The following is a 21,167-nucleotide window of genomic DNA, read 5'->3' as shown; positions in this document are numbered from 1 at the left end:
GAAGGGAAATATTCTAGGTCGGAAGAAACGTTTTGTTTTGGAGTTAAAATAGCTTCGAGTGCAAAGGGTTAACGTCTGATACGTGAAACTCTCCTTCATTCCTATTTATAAGATAATTGGAACAATAAAAAAGTATTAAAATTTTCTCTCCACGGAGAATGCCTCCTGTGCATTGCAATGAATGCAAACATATCTTGCATAGTGATCCGCAGTCTACCAACAACGCAACGATATTCTTAAATTCTTTAAATATGTCGACTGCTTTGCATTTGATCCGCGCATGATCGAATTGATCGACGCTGAATCGAATTGATACTGTCGGAGATCGTCGAAAGAGTTTCCTCGACGCTCCGAGAATGATGGAGCGCCGCGGCAAATCAGTGTCGGGTTTCATCGTTTGCTTTTACCATTAATGAAAAATATCTTCTTCCGTGCCGTCGCGGATGAGCGAACGCGACGATACACACGGTCTTGTCAATGAATAGATTGATTCATTTGATCGAATACTTTTTTGCGGACGCGTTGCCATGATCTCGAGTATCGACAACGATGCGTGTGGGGGTTGCCGGATGGCCGCGAACCCGATTACGAGAGCAACCGGTGATACTGCTAGGCCGACTACCGGCTTCTCATTCTCTCTCGTCGCCTAACAGCCTTAGAGTACGCGCGTGTCGAAGCTGCGACGCTTACCATAAACACGCTCTATCTTTTTACAAAAGAACTTATTCCATTAGCAAGTCTATCAACGCTAAACCCGCACACGGTCGAACGACCGGTTTTATATTTTTGGGAATCATACTCGAACAATAAATTTTTCGTTTCAATGCAACAATTGTAACGAGCGTGCACTCACTCGATCGAATTTCGTCACCGCGTTTCCTGCTATTTTCCTGTTCCTTTCGCTCGCGGTTTCATCCTTGACTATAGCTTTTCCAAAGTGATAGTTACGCATCCTGTTCTCTTCTATCTTCTAAACAATAATTATTTCTCTCAAAGGAACGCGTCGCGTTACGAACGGCGACCAGAACATAATCGTTCGAAACGGACGCATTTCCCGTGGAAACGGCCAACAACGATCGGATCGATTAGATCAATCGTACAGACACGGGACACACGCACGCAACATTCAAAGGAATCATGGCGGACACTCACTTTCGTCGGTCTGCGGCGCCGACAAGATGGCACTGTGTTTTTTCTTGACATCCTCGACATTCGTCTGGATCCTGTCTATCATTTCACGGATCTCCTCCACCTAGATCAAAACGAAACAAGACCTAGATCGAAGCGGAACCGTTTGGGGAATCGGACTGGTCAAGGACGCGACTTTCGAGTCATGCGAGCGTTTTCTTAGAACGTTCGCTGATTACAGTGATTCCTCGATATATGTCGCCGAGGCCTGGACGATAAACGTCGCGGAATTATCCCCACTACCGCAGGGTATACTCCCCGTGAGGGGTCTAAAAGCTCGAGAGGCCTCGGTAAACATAACACGGCTGGGGTATGTCTCCTGGACGATATATGTCGCTGACAATACCCGTGTTGTTGACGTATATCGAGAAAAGACTGTGCTGACCGGTACAATGCCAGTTTTCCGCGTTAATTGGCCATTAAGAGAACTATTAGGACCGATGCGCCTCCCACTCGTGCTAATAATTATTTCATTATTTCATACGTAATTATTCGACTCAAATGAAATCGCACTGTGAACTTTACACGTTCGCGAGAAAAGTGCGTGGGTGAAATGCGAATGGGATTTAAACCGCTCGTACTATAAAATGTCGAGTCAGGCTCGTGACTACGAACGGAGTTTGATGAAAACGTTATTAATACCCTTCGAATTGAAATGAAATTCTATTTTATCGAGATCAATATTTAACCATTGCGGAGCACGTGGGCACATGAAATATAAATTTTCTTCTTTCCCCTGTTACTTTGTACGCATCGGAGAATCCAATAAGAGTAGCATAATCGTCGACTTATTCAAATTATTAAAGGAAGAAACAAACGTTTATTTGCATCGAGTCGCTTGTATTTAAGTGATGCAGCTTATCTCGCATAAAGACCCGCTCGTTACGCTTCTTTTTACCGTTTCGATGAATATCAAATAGAACGTAATCGAAACGAGCATTGTACCGAATCAGAACCAGTCGACATTCGTTTGCGACCCGAACGGACCCGAAGAGTGGAGAGTACCGTTGAAAAGGGAGGAGGATCAAATCAAGGAGAAAGGTAGAACGCTCCTGATGGCGACGGGTCAGAAAGTTCATTCCGGATTCGTGCTCACCTCCTGGAAAAACTCTGTCATGAAGTCATCTTGCCCGCCGACGTTGATGGACACGTCGTCCGCCACGTCATCGTCGTCCGACTGAGCCTGAAACCAAACCAAATCACTTTTCACTAAACTGTTTTCCCCCTCGAAAAACTCTCTCTCTCTCTCTCTCTCTCTCTCTCTCTCTCTCTCTCTCTCTCGTCTACTTTCATTTTTCTGAACGCCGCACAGTGGGCAATTTGGACAAAATCGGATTCAAAATCAAGGAACTTTCGATAGGAATGAGGTAGAGCGATGAAATTTTTTTTTAATGAAAGCTGCAACTTTGTAGAATATGGGAAAAATAGAGAGATTGCGGTACGAACGTTTTTCAACCTCGAGAAAATTCGTTAAACGCGCACAAATTCAAGAAAATTTTAGTTTTTCCAACACCACGCGGGGAAACAATTTTTTTTTAACATGCTATACATAATTTCCCGGAGATTTTTTCACGCTGATTTCAAATCTGGTCTCAAAATTTGTCTACGACCTCAGGATTTTGCAAAGAATCGATTTTTGTGACCAAAACTAATGAAATCATTTTTTCGTTGAAATGATTGGACGGTAATAATCTCCCTATTTTTCCCATGTGCTACAAAGTTTCAGCTTTAATTGAAAAAAAATTTCATCGCTCTGCCTCGTTTCTATCGAAAGTTCTTTGATTTTGAATCCGATTTCGTCCAAATTGACTTAATTGAATTAATTGTTCCATCTTAATTTTCCAGCAGCCGCCGCCGAGAAACGTTGACCTCGAGGGAGCGGGTTCAAAATGATTAGGTCAGTGCAAAAATTCGTGTCCGATTTCCCGGTTGTATTTTAACACGAAATCGGGCACGAACTTCTGCACTGACCTAATACATAAAAATAGTTGATACCGAGCAGTCACTCAGCCTTAACCCGTTTATGAGCAGTGAATTCTCGATACATGTCATCAACACGGGTCAAGTATCGTGCAGGAGACGTACCCTAGCCGTGTTATGTTTACCGAGGCCTCTCGAGCTTCGTGAGGTATAGCCCGCGGTAGTGGGGATAATTCCGCGACGTTTATCGTCGAGGCCTCGGCGACATATATAGAGAAACCACTGTACATTCCCGAATGGAGATATTTTTTCAATTGATCAGGGGAGTAATTAATTTTGCAAATTGAATTTAACTGCAGAAATTGTCTCACCGTAACAGCAAAAACGTGGATTACAGAGACTAGGTGAAAAGCCAGGAGAAGAAAGTATATTCGAAATTTCCACGCGCGTTTTTCCCTCGGTAGAACCATGATCCGAAATAGACAGATATTTTCCACTCTAAAGCCGGTGCATAAAGGATCTTATAGCGAAAACCTCTCACCTTTGTATCGTTCCGGTAAGATGGGTACCATCAGTGTTAACCCTTTACCATACTGTACTCCGACAGCGACCATAATCGTCCGACGAAATGTTCGCAATCTCGGCTCGATGAAAAATTCGATGCATCTCGCGCAGAACGTGAAAGTGTGATACATGTTACTCGGTTCTCGGGAAACAGCGAGGGATCATTCTCAAAAACGTATGTACTCGGTCTTATCTACTTTTTATCGAGAGGTTCCGAATCGATTCGGTAAACGGGCCTCGTTTACGTTTCATTCGGCAGCTGAATGGGATCGAGATAAACGAGGCACATATTTAACCGATTATGCTGTTTGGTGTCGGTGATCATTCTTTCTCCTGTCTCTGTGTTGAGAATTCAAGAAATGCAAGAGGTTCGAGGCAGTTATTGAATTAACCCATTTGCGTCATTAACGTATATATACGCTCAACTTTGTCGGTCGCTATCATTGTTCGTTAGCTAAAAAATAGAAATGGAAGGTGTTGTTGGAGATGATAGCAGTAATTCTGATTTTTTCCTATAATGCTGAGATATGAAGTTCTTTTACTTGTAGTCATTTCTGTACTTAAATATAATAAAAACAAAGTTCGATGATAAAGGCCTTCTTTTCAGATTTCTCTTTCTGATGCAAATGGATTAATACAAAATCGGAACAATTTATCTACTAAAAACAAGAACCGAGACGCTGATAAGGCAGATGGCTGAAATGGGCTTTTCGAAAATCTTCTTTCGCACAATAATCCCACACGAAGTTATTAGATTACGTTACTGAGCTGTTGTTTTTCGATTGGAGATTCAAAAGTCCTCAGCCAAAAATTATGCAATAATCGTCGGTGGATACTACGTTACGGTTTCCCATATAAAAACAAAATTCACTTAAAATAGAAAAATACAATTTGGTGCCAGAATCCGTGTTACCGTCCGGAAATTTGCAAACGTGGCAGTCCCAAAGACGATACCGTTGCAAAATATCATTCATGTTGCAAATGATAGTAATGCAAATCATAGTATTGAATTTTTCACCGCGGGAGTTTGCTATGATTCAAATCACAAGCAATCCGAGAAGAGGCATAGTGCGGGAATTTTTTTCTCGGATGAAATTCCCGAAAAACCGCGGTTAGCTGACGACCTATCGAGGATCAACGAGCAATCAGCTCGCCGTTCCCGGCTCGCGTTATCGATTATCGCTCAACGGGCACGCGATCTCTTCGTTAAAATCGCGGCGCGAGCGAAATTCGGATATGGATCGGAATCGTTGTTCGGAGAAGCAGGCCGACCGACCCGTACCGGCTCACCACCCTCCATTATCGAAAAAGGCATCATCGGCCGCGAGATTAGCGGGCTCTGATTAGGATCGAAAGACCGGTGGGGCACGACAACGCGATCAATCGGTGCCACGATCCCGCGAAAGATTCGTTTAGCCGGCCCCAACCGGAACACCGAAGCCCGATCAAGCCCGACACCCTTCCGATCATTATAATCATTGATTAACCCTCCGTTACTGACTTTCGAGCGACGTTCCATGCACCCATCGAGCCTCGTTTCCTTAAGATTTCGATTAGGCTATGTCGTCCGAGTCTTTGCCACCGAAGAGTCATAATTAGACTGCGGATCTTTTTGCAAAAGCTAATTTTTGTACATCAGTTGCAACCTGTGGGAGCTAAGTGAACACTTATTTTGATCATTAATCATTTTTATATGTTAAAGATGGTGTGTCGACATTTTTAAACCCCTTTAATCTTTTTACCGTTTTGAATCGCGCCTACTCATTTTTGTCGTAAATGCATAAAATCCTCAGTCTAATTGCAAGCGACGAAATAAAATTGCTGTTCATCCTATAAAACCATCATTCCTCAAATTCTCCTAATCCTCTTCCTACTTTGAATCGCACCTACTCATTTTTGTCATGAATGCATAAAATCCTCAATCCAATTTGCAAGCGACGAAATAAAATTGCTGTTCTTCCTATGAAACCTTCATTCCTCAAATTCTTCTAATCCTCTTCCTATTTTGAATCGCACCTACTCATTTTTGTCATAAATACATAAAATCCTCAGTCTGATTGCAAGCGACGAAATAAAATTGCTGTTCATCCTATAAAACCATCATTCCTCAAATTCTCCTAATCCTCTTCCTACTTTGAATCGCACCTACTCATTTTTGTCATGAATGCATAAAATCCTCAATCCAATTTGCAAGCGACGAAATAAAATTGCTGTTCTTCCTATGAAACCTTCATTCCTCAAATTCTTCTAATCCTCTTCCTATTTTGAATCGCACCTACTCATTTTTGTCATGAATGCATAAAATCCTCAGTCCAATTTGCAAGCGACGAAATAAAATTGCTGTTCCTCCTATAAAACCTTCACTCCTCAAATTCTTCTTAATCCTCTTCCTACTTTGAATTGCTCCTACTCATTTTTGTCATAAATGCATAAAATCCGCAATCTAATTGCAAGCGACGAAATAAAATTGCTGTTCATCCTATAAAACCATCATTTCTCAAATTCTCCTAATCCTCTTCCTACTTTGAATCGCACCTACTCATTTTTGTCATGAATGCATAAAATCCTCAATCCAATTTGCAAGCGACGAAATAAAATTGCTGTTCTTCCTATGAAACCTTCATTCCTCAAATTCTTCTAATCCTCTTCCTATTTTGAATCGCACCTACTCATTTTTGTCATAAATACATAAAATCCTCAGTCTGATTGCAAGCGACGAAATAAAATTGCTGTTCATCCTATAAAACCATCATTCCTCAAATTCTCCTAATCCTCTTCCTACTTTGAATCGCACCTACTCATTTTTGTCATGAATGCATAAAATCCTCAATCCAATTTGCAAGCGACGAAATAAAATTGCTGTTCTTCCTATGAAACCTTCATTCCTCAAATTCTTCTAATCCTCTTCCTATTTTGAATCGCACCTACTCATTTTTGTCATGAATGCATAAAATCCTCAGTCCAATTTGCAAGCGACGAAATAAAATTGCTGTTCCTCCTATAAAACCTTCACTCCTCAAATTCTTCTTAATCCTCTTCCTACTTTGAATTGCTCCTACTCATTTTTGTCATAAATGCATAAAATCCGCAATCTAATTGCAAGCGACGAAATAAAATTGCATCATTTTTCCTATAAAACCTTCATTCCTCAAATTCTTCTAATCCTCTTCCTATTTTGAATCGCGCCTACTCATTTTTTTCATAAATGCATAAAATCCTCAGTCCAATTTACAAGCGACGAAATAAAATTGCTGTTCATCCTATAAAACCATCATTTCTCAAATTCTCCTAATCCTCTTCCTACTTTGAATCGCACCTACTCATTTTTGTCATGAATGCATAAAATCCTCAGTCCAATTTGCAAGCGACGAAATAAAATTGCCGCTCTTCCTATAAAACCATCATTCCTCAAATTCTCCTAATCCTCTTCCCATTTCGAATCGCGTCTACCCGTTCTCGGAACAAATGCATCAAATCCGTCTACTTATGATTCAGGATCGAGACGGGCCCAGCTCCCGGGCCGCCGAGGGTTGAATCCCCGGGCAGGGGATGCTTCGGAACGAAGGCTCCTCGGGGCGATCGAGTAGATCGACGTTCTAAATCGTCTAGACTCTGGAGAATCGTCCCCGCGAATCCGGTGACCTCGTGATCGAGGATCAAGTTGGCGTTCCGAGGTTCGAAGGGCAGCGTCCTTGCGGCGGAGTCTCTTGCGACTTGTAGCCGCCGCTTCAGGTTCTCTCGCTTCAGGTTCTCAGGTTGATCCTCGGGGATCAACGGCGGCGACAACGGCAACGGCAACGACGGACGCGCAGTTTCTGTCCTCGGCGAGATGCTCGTCGATATCTCTCTGCCGCGGATCGATCGATCATCTAAACGACTCTCGACGAGCTCCCGAAGACGCGAGACATTAATCGGTGGAGCGAACATCCCTCTATCCATTTTCATCGTCGACCTCTTCCCCTCCCTCTCTCTTACTCTATACCCCTCTCTCTCTCTCTCTCTCTTGCCAGCCTTTGTTTCCATCTCCTTAACCTAGCTATCCACCAAGCCACCCACGAAATGCAAAGCTTAGCAAAAATTTCCTGCGAGACGTCGTCGAATATTGGTCGCGCCTCGAGTTTCGATTGCTCGAACCTTCGAGTTCCATTTCGTTCGGTCTCTCGTCCCACGCTCTTCTTCTTCTTCTTCTTCTTCCGCCTCTTCGGCATTTCTCCCGGCTCTGAGAGCCTCGAAGAGTGGGCGTCGAAGACGCGTGGCGCGTGGCCGCGTGACGTTCGCTGGATTCATCCTCGTCGAAGCTATCGGCGCTTAACAGCGAGCCGTTATGTAAATGCCACGGGGAAAATGGCATCGCCTCCTTCGGGGGCGCGCCATGTTTTTCCCCGTTACCCACGATATTAGCTCGCCGACGAAATTATCTCGACGCTCGACTTCGAGTGCACACTCCAAAAACCCCCGGCCCGCTAACTTCCCCATTTCCAATAGATTGCCGCCTTCCAATCGTTTCACCCCGAAGCGGTTCCCTATCTGTCGCGTCTTCGGGTAAGATCAACCTAGAAGTTCCAGTAAGAATGCGTGAATTCAATTGTATAGTTCGAGGCCAGAATATCAGAATATTGCTGAGGAACCGTCGTTCTCACAATGATCTGGCGTCGCTAAGATAGGTGCTGAAGATCATTTCATTAGGGTCATCAGAGATCCCAGATTTAGCTGTGAGCTTGGAGCCTCTTCATAATCGTTTTCTTTCTGCATGGTGCAGCTGTTGGGACACCGAAGACACGTTTTTCCTAAAAAATGCTTTGCAACTACCACCTGGAACTTGATGCACGATTATTTTCTTTCTGCATGGTGCAGCAGTTGGGACACCGAAGACACGTTTTCCCTCAAAGACGCTTTGCAACAACCCCCTGGAACTTGTACGATTTTTTCCTGGCCACTTTATCAACCCTTTAACGAAGCGTGTACAGGCAACTTCACTGCTGTAACCATGATGCTTTTGCGAACTTGTTCCCCGTTCCCGTTTTGTAAAACAAAAAAAGGTTGAGTTTTACGGAGTCGTTCTAGAGGGAAAACTTCAATCTTCGAATCCACGGTGGACTCGGTCGTCTTTTTGCCAGAGCAACGAGCAACAAGTTTATTTCTTCCGGAATTCTGAAGTTAAACAATTCTTCGGAAGCGTTTCGAGCATCGGCTTGCTTCTCGAACGGTTTCCCCAGCAGGAAGTTTTCGAAATACTTGAAGAGGCGGTAGTGGGTTATCGGAGGGTTTAATAAGTATGCTGGACGAGACAGAATCTCACAAGTTCGTTCAATTTTCATTATTCGTTGAACGTGCGGTCGGGCATTATTGTGCTCGGAATGGCTCAACTTTTTCGCTAATTTTTTGCGATAGATTTCTTTAGAGAAGAAAGAAATTGCATCCTATGCATAAGACCATCTAATCCGGATTATCCCGATGGGACGACTCACGATTCAGGATGTCGCGGCCCAATTACATTTCGGTCTGGCTCAATTTTTTCCCACATTTTACGGCTTTTGAATTCTCCTGAAACCTTGCTCTCCCAGAGCTCTTTGTCACGATTTTCCCAAAATTCTTGCTTTCTACATTTCCCAAATCACATCCTGGGGATTGAATTAACCCCCGTAAGTTCCGTAGGGTCTTTGATTAATAATCAAGCATCTCCCCACGCGAGGGGTTAACTTTATTTAACAGACACTGCCTCGAGCAAAGTACATATTAAGTCGTCCCATAAGTTCGATATGTTTATACTATTCACCATTGAAAAATGTTCAAATGAAAAACCGCAGAAATTTTATAGCGACGGTATGATGTCTTTGCCAAAAAGGTCAGAAGAATGAAAGGGTGATTGCACATTTTATTTTTAGAATTTAAATGGTACAAGTGTAAAACGAACTTATAGGACGACCAAATAGAATGAAAAGAACAATTAACACATTGCGAGACCGACTGACTGTTGTACCGATTAACACTAGGACTACCGGGCCAGTCAAAATGACTGGTTCCTAATTTTTTCTTTTACAATTACTGAAATTGTAAAGATGTTTTCTCTTCGTTGAAGCACATGTTACAATAAAAGTTGTATGAATGGGCACAGTCTTGTCGCTGTTACAAAGCGATATACGTCAGTCGCGTTTGTCGCTCGGTAGTTCTAGTGTTAAGGCGTTAAGTGTTCCGGTCAAAAATTGATTTCTACGGTTAAAAGATTTTGCCAGCCAGCGGAAATTGGAATTTATTTTTGACGTATGTACGAGACCGTGTCGTCCGAGCCGGAATTACTATACGCGACGCATTCCCACGCTACGATTTCGAGAGAATTGGAACGCGGATCGCAATTGTCGGAATGGATGGAAGTCGGCTCCGTGATTTACACGGTCGAAAGGGGAGGCTCAACGAGATCGAGTTCTCGAAATTCAGAACGATCGAGGACGCGGAGAAACGAGCAACGCCGGCCGAACGCGAGCTCGATCTAGATCGCGGTCTAGATCGCGGTCGCGGTCGAGGCCGGGATACAATACACGAAATAATTACGTATATTGGACAAAGTATCCTCCAGCCGTTATCAAGAGATAGTTTGCTTTATCTTCGACTGTTGCGACAACAATCGTGATTGTGGTCATACGATACCGTACAGGAAATCTCTACGCGCAGCTTCGTGATTTTTTATTTGACAGTACAAAAAAACAATACAAGTACAATTGGAAAGACAAACAAGTACGATACGATACAAGCACAATTTGGAAAATGAGATTTTTCGTTCTTAACATTTTGTACTCGAAGCTATTTCCATTCTGAAACCAAATTTTTCTTCTAACTTAGGATACTTCCATTTTAGGGTATTTTCTTTTATTTTGTGTATACGGAACTGATCCGACTTACACGTGTTAAATGTTTAGCAATTTAAGAATTTTTAACGGCGCCTCGGAGAAAATGTTGAACATTGTTAATCGTCGGTGATCCGGATATCTCGATAAATGTCACATGGATATTAACCCTTTGCCCTCGAGTGGTGACTCTGAAGCACCGCTAGAAATTCTTGTGGCATTATTTCAAAGAAATTACAAAAAATATTACAAAATATTACAAAATTGTTAAATGACAACATTTTTATTTAACAGATTACTAAAAATTTTAACATTATATGTGGAAATCGGATCAGTTTCGTATGAATAAAATGAAAATAAGATGAGAGATAAAATGAAAATACGACGGAAGAGAGATTTAGTTTTACAATGAATATAGCGCCGAGTGCAAACGGTTTTTTACAAAAACGCTTCGTTTCGATCGTGCTAAACCTCGACGTAATTTCTGATGAAAAATTAGTCGATCATACCATATTATTTCTAGGCCAGTCGAAATGAACGGTTCAACTAATCCAATTTCGAAAAGGTTGTTCCGTTCGAAGGGATGTTTGATCAATTATGCGAGTCGGTGTGATTAATTCGTGGAGCGTACCGCAGGTGGTTTCGAGGATTCGTGGTAAACGGTTCGACGAGACAGGTCCGGGCCCGGTTTTCGTAGATTCGCGATAAGGTAGAGTGACTACATTACCGTCCAAAAATGGTTTCACGTGCCTCAACTTTTCGTCCTTATACAAGAATATTTTGTCGCTGGTAAAGGGCTCGTTCGAAAGAGGAAGGTTCAATCTAGCGCGCGCTGGTCAGGAGCTGCCGAGATTATGCGAATATTTGGTAACATAAGCGTTAGAAGCAGGCCAAAAATTAAGAGCCAAGACTCCGTAGATTTGCGATAAGGTAGAGTGACCACGTTACCGATAAAAATAGACGAAAAATGGTTTCACGTGCCCCAACTTTTCTTCCTTATATGAGAATACTTTGAATCCGACCATTTTTCTGCTATTGGATCAGTTTTCCGAATGAAATCGAGAGCAGCGCGTGCTAGGAAATATCTCCGGCTACAAATTGAGCTATAATTTGTCTCGATTCTCTGCGAAATAAACCCGAAAACTTGAAGCAGGTTTCTGTCGTTAGAATTCACAATATCGATAATACAGAGCAAAAACTGTGACAAGTTTAGTCACGGACTTAACACCCGTCGGATCAAGACCAAGGACGGATCTGAAGTGTGAAGGCTGTGAATCGAAATTATTAATTAAAAAGTCACGTGACCATCCCGGGCCGAACGGGAACGGTAAAAACAAGAGGCGATACTCGGCATTGCCTAATTGACCGATGGAACGAGCGAAGTCGATAAAAATGCAGAAATAATTGATGGCGGATGCGCACCGCGCCGACAGATACGCCCAAATAATACACGGTTTTCTTGGCTGTCAGTGAACGCGGGCATGAGTCATCGACTGCCGGTACTCTGATTCCCCGAATCGTTCCAAACGATCGACGAGCATACTCATCCGGGAAGAGATCCGCGTTCGAACGGGAGCCACGCCGCTGTCACAAGCGATTCTGTCATCGTTACGAAATAAACGATGACGAAAAACATATATTGGCAAACACCTGTCAGCCACAGGAGCCACTGGTCTCTCCCCTTCCCCTCCGACCCCTCTCTATCCCTCCCCCGTCGCTGACACTCCATCTATGCATGGACATACGTATTTTCCTTTCTCTATCTATCCAACTATCCAAATATCTGTCCTATCTCTCTGTACGTATACGTATGTATACCGTACGTAGATCTGTCTCCGCTATCTAACTGTCACCGCGTTCAATTATCTATCCATTTTTCCCGTTGATTCACGGAACTTTCTTCCCGTGTGCATATCGACTGCTCGGGTGACACAGTCGGATGACAGTGAGCGCAACGGCTCCGACACCTCGGTAACGCCTTCTTTCACGTTTGTCGGTCTCCGTTTTCCTCGTTCCGGCATCGATCTCATCAATCTCTCGCGGAAGCGCGGTTTACGAAGGGACAACGGGCACACGTACACATACACACGCGCGCACCGTGTGCCAGAAAGAGAAAACAGGCGACACACGAGTTGCATACGAGTTGTCACGGCGAGCAGAGGAAGAATCTTTTTTCTCGGCTCGACGTACAACAGGCAACCGGGACGAGAAAATACCACGGGGAATCATAACAAAAGAATACGAGGGGGGATCGGCGACGAGATCGCGCGGGGGACCGATTTTTGGTTTTTTCTTTTTCGTCGACGGTTGACAGAGAAAGCGCGCGGTGTGCCCGTGAGAATTAACGAGGAGTAACGCGGATGGCAAGAGCCAGGAGGAGAAGAAAGAGAAGAGGATCGTGACGGAAAGAGAGAGGCCGATGAGAAGGAGGGAGAGAACGTTAACGGGCCTGGCTAGCTGGCTGGCTGGCTGACTGACTGGCAAGCGGACCGAATGCTCCGGTTAGGCGAATCGGCTTTAGTCTGTCCGCTGAATTGTACGTAGGCTACTTGAACACTCACCGCGACGAGGGCTGCTAATCTATCCTTGGTCATGGCGAGGGTGACGAACGGTTGCGAGTCAGCGGATGTACGAAGCGAAACAACTAGCGACTAATCCCATTCACAATTTGCTCCATGTACCACGAGCACGGCCACTAAAAACTAAAGGAAACGGACACACTAGCGGCGAGAGACACGATCGTAAAATCGATATACTCGCGAACTCGCCTGCTTCTGCAGTGCCGTCCGCTGTGGCGCGCACGCGCCGCTGACGTCAACTCGGCTCAGGACCGACCCCACGCAACCGAGCACCCTCCTTGCAATTTCAATTTCTCCCCACAACGCGGACTCTTGCCAGTGAGGAAATGAGAGTGATCACGCCCGGGATTTTAGTTTCCCCGGTGTAGTGCTGCCACCTAGTCTAATTTTTAGCCTGGACCAGAACCTGCAGCATTAGCAGCGGATTCCAAATAATGCCAAAGTGGATGCTACTTTTATCTTAAAAGAGGGTCTTCTATGTTGGCTCTGATCCAGCCTAAAAGATGATGCAGGCTCTAACACAGGCTAAAAAGGTGATGCAGGTTCTGGTCCAGGCTGAAAAGTTGATGCAGGTTCCGTTCCAGGCTAAAAAGTGATGCAGGTTTTGTTCCAGGCTAAAAAGATTATGCAGAAATGTGGGGACTCTCCGGTCGTCTCGGTTGGCCGACATCTGTCGCGATCAAGCTGCCAGGCCCTGAAAAAATTTGTAAACATTAACGTCGGATCCATTCAGTTTTTTCGAAATTTTCGTCGTAACAGATGTTTGAATGAGAAAATTTATTTTGTTGCTCTCCGTGAACGCAATTCTATAATGTTTACGAATGTAAGCTAAGAGACCGGTCATTTCGCCGTGAATTTAATCATCGAATGCATCTCTCTCTTTAAACAGTGTAGAAAATAACGGAACGGTGCAAGCATTTAAAATTAAAATTTCGTATTTGCCGCCGCTACGCGTTCAAGGAATGCAGAAATAATGAGAAAACACCTCTCTCATATGTTGTGGTACTATGGTGTGTTATAAAGGAAAATATAAAAGAAACCGTGCACGCTACCGCTCGGTACTTCTGCGACAATACCGAATTGTATTCGCTAATCAATTATCGTTCGTTAACAATTGTTCAATTCACCGATTTTCCTAAATATTTAATTTCCCTGCACACGAGCCATGCGGTAAGAAAGCACGTTTACCGCCATCTACGGCGAAATGCTCGAACTGCTACCGGGGATTTAGTTTGGTCGAGTTTTAAGATTTCGTCACGAGAGGGCACCATTTTGTAATTTCGTCTGACAAACTGTTGCTTTCAAATGACCGTCAAAATATTACACGCTATGTCGACAACATACGCGTTTCAATTGAATTGCAGCTATGTAACAAGGCTTCTATAACGAGACAAACGAAACTGTCCGACAATCTCTGAGAAGTACCCGATATATTTAAGCATAAATCTATATACATAGTTATTGAAAGCGCAATCATATTTCAAGTGAAAGAATATGTCGTCTCGGATTATTATTGAATAATACAAAACAATAAGGCCAAAATTCTGCGACTTTCGCCCTTAAGTTTTCATCGTTAAACGTTTGTAGCTCGTTGCAACGTTGACCAATTTAGATGAAATATTCACAATATGTATAATTGATACAGATGTACAAAACGTACTTTTTAAATTTTTAATACAAGTCCGCATATAAAAGTTGAAAAATACAGCTTTTAGTACTTTTTAGTACTTTTTGTTATGTAGCGAACCAATTGTTTTAAGTTCTCAAAAAATTTCAAGTAGTACAGTCCAATATTGACAAAGCTATGCGATTTTTAAGAGCGTCCGAATATTAGTGGGAGTCGCTGTACATTAAACCGGAATTAAACTGGTGTTCATAGTAACGGTTTTCAATTTGAATAACACCAATAGGAATGTGATTCAATACCCGCAACGATCGGTACGGTGCGTTGTGACATGAAACTACTAATGTGGCTCTAGATCAGTAACGCTTAATCAAATTAAATTTCAATTTACAACGTCGTCGTTGCTCACTGTTGCTACATAATTCGGCGCTTCTGTGTTCTTTATTGCGAACATGTAAGTAGTCGGTACCAACCGTTAAAAGTGCGTCGGTTGTGGTATACTATTGGCTATCGCATATTTCAGACTTCGCTGAAAGCTCTCTGATTGGAAGGGAGGAGCGAGATTGCTGTTGGAACGCTGTTCTTTCGTTGGAAGCGAAAATTCATCGGCGTCGGTTCGATATGGCGCGCATAAAATAGATGTCGCCACATTCGCCCGTATTCCTGTTGGGATTTTTAAAAAAACACAATGATCCACGCATTTTTTTAACAATACAATCAGAAAAATATTCAAACTGAATTTTTTCAGATCTGATTGGACGTACCTTGCCATTAACTTGAGTCCGGTTGTGCTCGACGAATGACGAAAAAGGGGACCCCTACTCGTCGAGTCAAGGGAACGCCATTGTGAGCCATAACAACTGTGTCGCAGGGTAAGTTTTATCGGTCATTTTCACGTACACGTCACTTGCCGGGAAATTTCGTACTCGTTCCGTTCACTTTTTGAAAATCTCGACAGAGTTTAAGGACAAGACATTCAACTGTTAAACCGTTCGTCGTTCCCGCAGCACCAGCCATAATAGTATTTCGTTAGAGTATAACGTAAAAGTGGTTCTCTGTGTTTCGACGGTAGGCGCCATTCTCTGAGAACGTGGTGGGTGAATTTTTATCTCGTCAAGTATAGTCACAATATCGCCGAACCGGCTTTTTGTGCTGCTCACCGATGTATACTCGATCGAGAATCCGATAGACCAAACTTCTTAAGTAAACCGAGACACGTTTCAATTTCTTCAGGCCCCGTTGTTCGACGAATAGGGACCGATCACGTTTCCGACGCGTGATACACGTCCAACGAGAAACTAGTATTTTCCAGTCATTTCCAAAACTAACAGGTACGAAAGGTTCGGTTGTCGCGCGCGCTATAGCGGAGTCGCTCGTTAACCGTGATCTCGCGAGATTTAAACCGTGTTGTAATCGTTCCAACGTGTTTCAGTCCACGAGGCATCCCCAGAGCGTGAATTTTGCCGTGGGCAGTGTCCTTCACGTTCATTTATACACGTTCATCGCTAATTTCGCAGATCTATCGCTTCAGCAAACATGGCACTTGAAATGGCACAGAATGCAACTATTCCGACTTTCAAGTGCGTACTGGTCGGGGACGGTGGTACTGGGAAAACAACGTTTGTCAAGCGACATTTAACCGGCGAGTTTGAAAAGAAATATGTCGCCACCTTAGGAGTCGAAGTACATCCTCTCATATTCCATACGAACCGAGGGCCAATCAGGTTCAATGTTTGGGATACAGCTGGCCAAGAGAAATTTGGTGGTCTCAGGGATGGTTACTACATTCAGGGACAATGCGCTGTTATTATGTTCGATGTTACATCAAGAGTTACGTACAAGAACGTGCCGAACTGGCACAGAGACTTGGTAAGAGTTTGCGAGAACATACCTATAGTACTCTGCGGTAACAAAGTCGACATCAAGGACAGAAAAGTCAAAGCGAAGAGCATCATATTCCACAGGAAGAAGAATTTACAGGTACTTGGGAGAATCTGACTAATCCGTGCAACTCTTTGTTCGATTGTACATACATGGAATATACTAATCTGAAGATTTCTCATGTTTTTAGTACTATGACATCAGTGCGAAAAGCAATTACAACTTTGAGAAACCTTTCTTGTGGTTGGCACGCAAACTGATCGGTGACCCAAATTTGGAATTCGTCGCCATGCCTGCTCTCCTCCCGCCCGAGGTGACCATGGACCCACAATGGCAACAACAGATAGAAAAGGACCTCAAAGAAGCACAGGAAACCGCGCTACCAGAGGACGACGAAGACCTTTAGTTTGTTACATCGTGCACACGATCCAAATAGGGGCATAGCGTACACGAGCGCACCTCGGCTGTTACGTTCTCATGCCTCTCCTATAGGTCGAAGATTCTTTCTTTGAAGGAATTAAAATTCGCGTAAAATTTTGTTCCATACGTTAACAATGATAAGAAATATTTCTGTGATTTCAAACTTCACGCGAGCTTTATCTTAAAGAAGGGATACAGGAATTGAACGTCGCCGCGTTTCCGAACGCTCCGTGAGCGGGAACGTGGTACGCGAGACCTCTAATTTTATACCAGTACCGAATAACCCAAGCATAACGTAAAACTGTATCGAAATATGGTATGAACACATGTAGGGGCTTCAATCGATGTATAACAATTTTCAAAATTTTACATGTCGAAGTTGAGAAGGTAAAGTCGTTCCACGATCGACGTTGTGCTTGTTCTCCAATACTTTATGCCCGCCCTGCATATTGTAAATGTATATGCGTGAATAAACGTATGTTGTCCGACACGATGTATTTAACGTAACCGATGAAATGATTTGTTTGGTAAACAAAATTGCCAACCGGATTTCAAATATACCGTTATAGTAATTCAATTTCCATCGTCGATACTGCCACAGCTAACTTAAAATCAGTAAAAAGTATGAACAGAAAAATAAATTGTCGAATCTTCGAATGAATGAACGCGCTGTTTCGTAAATCACGAATGTAGCATGCAAACGATTAATTCTGCAAGAAAGAATCTATCGATACAACTAAAACCGCTAATTTTTAGAAGTCACTGTTTACGCAAACACACATGTAAACACCTACACAGAGGTCGAGACGTACACGAACTCACAGGCCCAAAAGTTTTAATCGAATACACATCACTCCGGAACAAAAGTTCTTCAAATAGTCGAATCCTTATCAATCGATGACATATACTCTTCGATGTTACTTTACACCTCGGTTACGCGATGACGAATGAATTAGAAAAAGAAAAGAGGGCATCAATGTGTACATTGTTACTCGCCAAACGAACAGTGCAACAGCAATCGTCTTTGCGAACTATCTGCGACTCCCAGACATACTGTTGTATTTTGAAATAATGTTACGATTGAGATGAAGCACGGTTTGTAGTCAGTTGCGCCTGTCCATGATAATAAGGACTGTTTACTATTTTTATAAGCGAAGGTGAATGTATGATTTGTTCGACTTAAATTATATAAACAGTGTTGTTTTTCTTTTCTACACAAAACAGTTTGTTTTTCCGTTCAGTTCCGTTGGGAGGCTAAGCGTTTCACATACTGCTTTCTTCTCCTCGATTCCTCCGGTTTGTCACGGATGAAAATTGAAAATACTAAACTAGTACACGGTCAAAGGTGTACGCCAAATTTACCAAGGGACCTTTGTCGATGTAAAGAAAAAGCAGAAACAAAAAGAGTGAAACCACTCGACGATCGAGGGTTTGGTAATTCTGCTCAATCGAACTTGTACCGATGATGTATTGGATTCAATAAATCATCCTTGAACTGTTCTCAACGTTATAACATTCCCGAGAAACACAATATTCACAAAGGCACGCGGGCCGTATGTCGATTATTTATTGTATCGTTCGAACACGGAGCGTCAAAGGTCATTTTATCGTATTCTGGACTTACCAGATTGATATACCGTTTTTGCTTATCTTAGAACTCTATAGAACCACTAGGTTTTCACTGAGAGTTTTCCTTTTTGTACTTCTGGTGAGTCAGAAATAGAATAAACAGTTTTTATAAGAGCAAAGTACCTTGTATTATAAATAGTACTTGTATTTGCAGTATTTCGGTTACATAAGACTATAAAATCAACATTACAATAAACACGTATTTACAGTGAAAATGATTAAATTCTTAAAAGTAGTGTGTATTTGTCAAAAATGCATACACGTGGGGAACTAATACTTATATCGTATCGCGACATTGTTAGATATCCACTTTTAGTCGTGCAAACAATGTAATTTCCGTACAGAGCAATCTAACTACTGGAACCATATATCCAATTTTCCACTCATACTCGATGCAATACAATTTAAGCTTCTTGCACCTTTTCCTGCCTACTAGCTTTCTTTTTACCTTCCAAAATGACTATTCGCTCTTGTTCGGTAAGAGATTTTAATGTCTCAGTTACCACTCCGGTTGCCACGGTGACGCTACCAGTTCGCAAAGTAAATCGTTGTCCCTTTTCAAGAACCATCGGCCTGATCAGCTTTAATATGGCTCTGGATAAACAAAATAGTAAATACATTAATCTACCAGCGACAGGATGCATTTAAGTCCAGTAATCGTTTACATGTTAAACAAAAATGCTTACGTAAAATCTTCACCGGGCATGGCCATATCTTTTCCTGGCAAATTAATTTGTGCTGCGACATCCCATGTTTTGCAATACATCTGAGTGTTGCATTGGTTATTTAAAGGTTTCTTTCTGCCTCCTTCCTCGTGGGTTAGCATGTACAGCTGACATTGTAAATGATCGTGAGGCTTCAACGAACCTGGTTTACACATTATCATACCTCTCCTAAGGTCCTCCCTCTTCAATCCTCTAAGCAAAGCGCCCAGCTGATCTCCCGCATGTGCCTCTTCTAGTATTTTATGAAACATTTCGATTCCCGTTATGGTACTCTTCACAATTTTATTGTAACCGAGTATCTCGCAGTCTGCGCCCTTCTTCAATTTGCCACGTTCCAATCTGCCTGTTACCACGGTTCCTCTACCAGCGATCGAATAAACATTTTCGATAGGCATCAGGAAAGGTTTATCCAGGTCTCTGATAGGAGTCGGTATAAAAGAATCTACGGCTTCCAACAATTTAATTATAGACTCCTTTCCTATCTCTGGCTTGTTCCCTTCTAGTGCGCAGAGCGCGCTGCCTTTCACAATGGGAATTTTGTCTCCTTCGAATCCCATCGAGGACAGCAGCTCACGAATTTCCATTTCTACCAGATCCACCATTTCTTCGTCAGCCGCGTCGATCTTATCAAAGAGAAGAGAATGATATAATTGCTCGGACGTAGTTTTTGATTCGAACGTTAACAAATTATACCTTATTGATAAACACAACAATGTAGTCGATGCCGATTTGTTTGGCCAGAAGCACGTGTTCTCTTGTTTGCGGCATAGTTCCGTCAGTGGCTGCAACTACCAGAATAGCTCCATCCATCTGAGCTGTACCAGTGATCATGTTCTTGATGTAATCGGCATGCCCTGGACAATCCGTGTGTCCATAATGACGATTGTCCGTTTGATACTCTACGTGAGTTGCGTTGATCGTAATACCACGTGCCTTCTCCTCTGGCGCGTTATCGATTTCGGCGTAAGCTTTCGCCTGTGCCAGTTCTTTCTCAGATAGAACTGAAAAGGAAAGCGTATACCATTACTATAATTGATGATCAAAATGTTTATACGCAAAGAAGCCACAGATCTTGTAATAAAAGTATACTTTTGGTGATGGCTGCGGTGAGTGTTGTTTTTCCATGATCAACGTGACCGATCGTGCCGACATTACAATGTGGCTTGTCTCTGGAGTATACTTTCTTCTCCGCGTAAAACCTCTGTGCCGTGATAGTCGGCAAAAACGAGCCGATACATAACCTATTGCAAAATTGCTGCAACGATAACGGGAACGTAATAAGACACTCGTCAACGTTGATACAAGACATAAGCATAAATGCGATAAGTTTTTGAAAACTGTCTTACGTGTTTCACAATATTCTCGATGTAAAATACTTGTTTCACGGTTCGCCTTAAAGCTAAAAAAAATAACCGTGTTAGAGAATGATCCGTTCGAAAATGAATTTTCAATTATAATCTGACTGGGAAAGTGATGGCGCAACGAGAAAACGTTACTATTTAGGTACCTGGACTGAAAACAGATTTTCCGCAGTGGAATGCCATGCCTTCGAGATTCCTCGGTTATTTAACTATCTTCTAAATAGTAAATCCGTATTTCTGGTATATGCGTGTGGAGCAAGAACCAGATATGTTCTGTACACAGTGCAAAGTAGATTTTTAGAGGCGAAACTTCGGTAACGAATTTCCAGTGCGCATGTGCCCTTATGTAAATGCTCCATGAACATAGCTTCAGAACCAGCGATATTTTTCATCGTAATATGTACATAAAATATGTAGATGTAAAATTCGTCTTA

The 21,167-nt window shown here is 42.7% G+C and overlaps 3 protein-coding genes across 9 annotated transcripts in view; 1 reads left to right on the top strand and 2 right to left on the bottom strand.

Moving 5' to 3' along the window:
- Syx1a (syntaxin 1A) overlaps positions 1–13,352 on the bottom strand; it is a 42,857-nt gene extending 29,505 nt beyond the window's left edge. For 2 of the 5 annotated variants that reach the window (XR_013082629.1, XR_013082630.1), the window contains exons 1-3: positions 13,076–13,352; positions 2,285–2,371; positions 1,153–1,252 (exon numbers count right to left, since the gene is read on the bottom strand). Coding sequence is in view for 3 of the 5 variants with exons in the window: in XM_076791712.1 (XP_076647827.1) it covers positions 1,153–1,252; positions 2,285–2,371; positions 13,076–13,108 (220 nt within the window). In the remaining 2 variants the exon portion in view is untranslated. The remainder of the gene's footprint in view (positions 1–1,152; positions 1,253–2,284; positions 2,372–13,075) is intronic. The other 3 variants (XM_076791712.1, XM_076791713.1, XM_076791711.1) reach the window with 2 other exon arrangements.
- Positions 13,353–15,456: 2,104 nt separating this feature from the next.
- Ran (RAN, member RAS oncogene family) lies at positions 15,457–18,518 on the top strand. 3 transcript variants are annotated; one of them, XM_076791961.1, is made up of 3 exons: positions 15,457–15,589; positions 16,235–16,697; positions 16,789–18,518. In XM_076791961.1, exons 2-3 carry the CDS (start codon positions 16,254–16,256, stop codon positions 17,002–17,004), a joined length of 660 nt encoding a protein of 219 aa, XP_076648076.1. In that variant the 5' UTR covers positions 15,457–15,589; positions 16,235–16,253; the 3' UTR covers positions 17,005–18,518. The 3 variants fall into 3 exon arrangements, with proteins under 3 accessions (XP_076648076.1, XP_076648077.1, XP_076648078.1); XM_076791962.1 differs by lacking the exon at positions 15,457–15,589 and adding an exon at positions 15,596–15,810; XM_076791963.1 differs by lacking the exon at positions 15,457–15,589 and adding an exon at positions 15,864–16,048.
- Positions 18,519–18,767: 249 nt separating this feature from the next.
- LOC143356347 (elongation factor Tu) lies at positions 18,768–21,054 on the bottom strand. Its single transcript, XM_076791951.1, has 6 exons — positions 20,880–21,054; positions 20,719–20,771; positions 20,462–20,627; positions 20,066–20,373; positions 19,334–19,995; positions 18,768–19,241 (listed from the first exon to the last, which is right to left on the bottom strand). The coding sequence occupies exons 1-6, from the start codon at positions 20,914–20,916 to the stop codon at positions 19,052–19,054; spliced, it is 1,416 nt and encodes a 471-aa protein (XP_076648066.1). The 5' UTR covers positions 20,917–21,054; the 3' UTR covers positions 18,768–19,051.
- Positions 21,055–21,167: the final 113 nt, after the last annotated feature.

This window comes from Halictus rubicundus, chromosome 8 (assembly GCF_050948215.1).
Source record: "Halictus rubicundus isolate RS-2024b chromosome 8, iyHalRubi1_principal, whole genome shotgun sequence".
Lineage (NCBI taxonomy): Eukaryota > Metazoa > Arthropoda > Insecta > Hymenoptera > Halictidae > Halictus > Halictus rubicundus.
The sequence above is the reverse complement of the archived record's forward strand: the minus strand, read 5'-3'. Positions and strand labels throughout refer to the sequence as shown.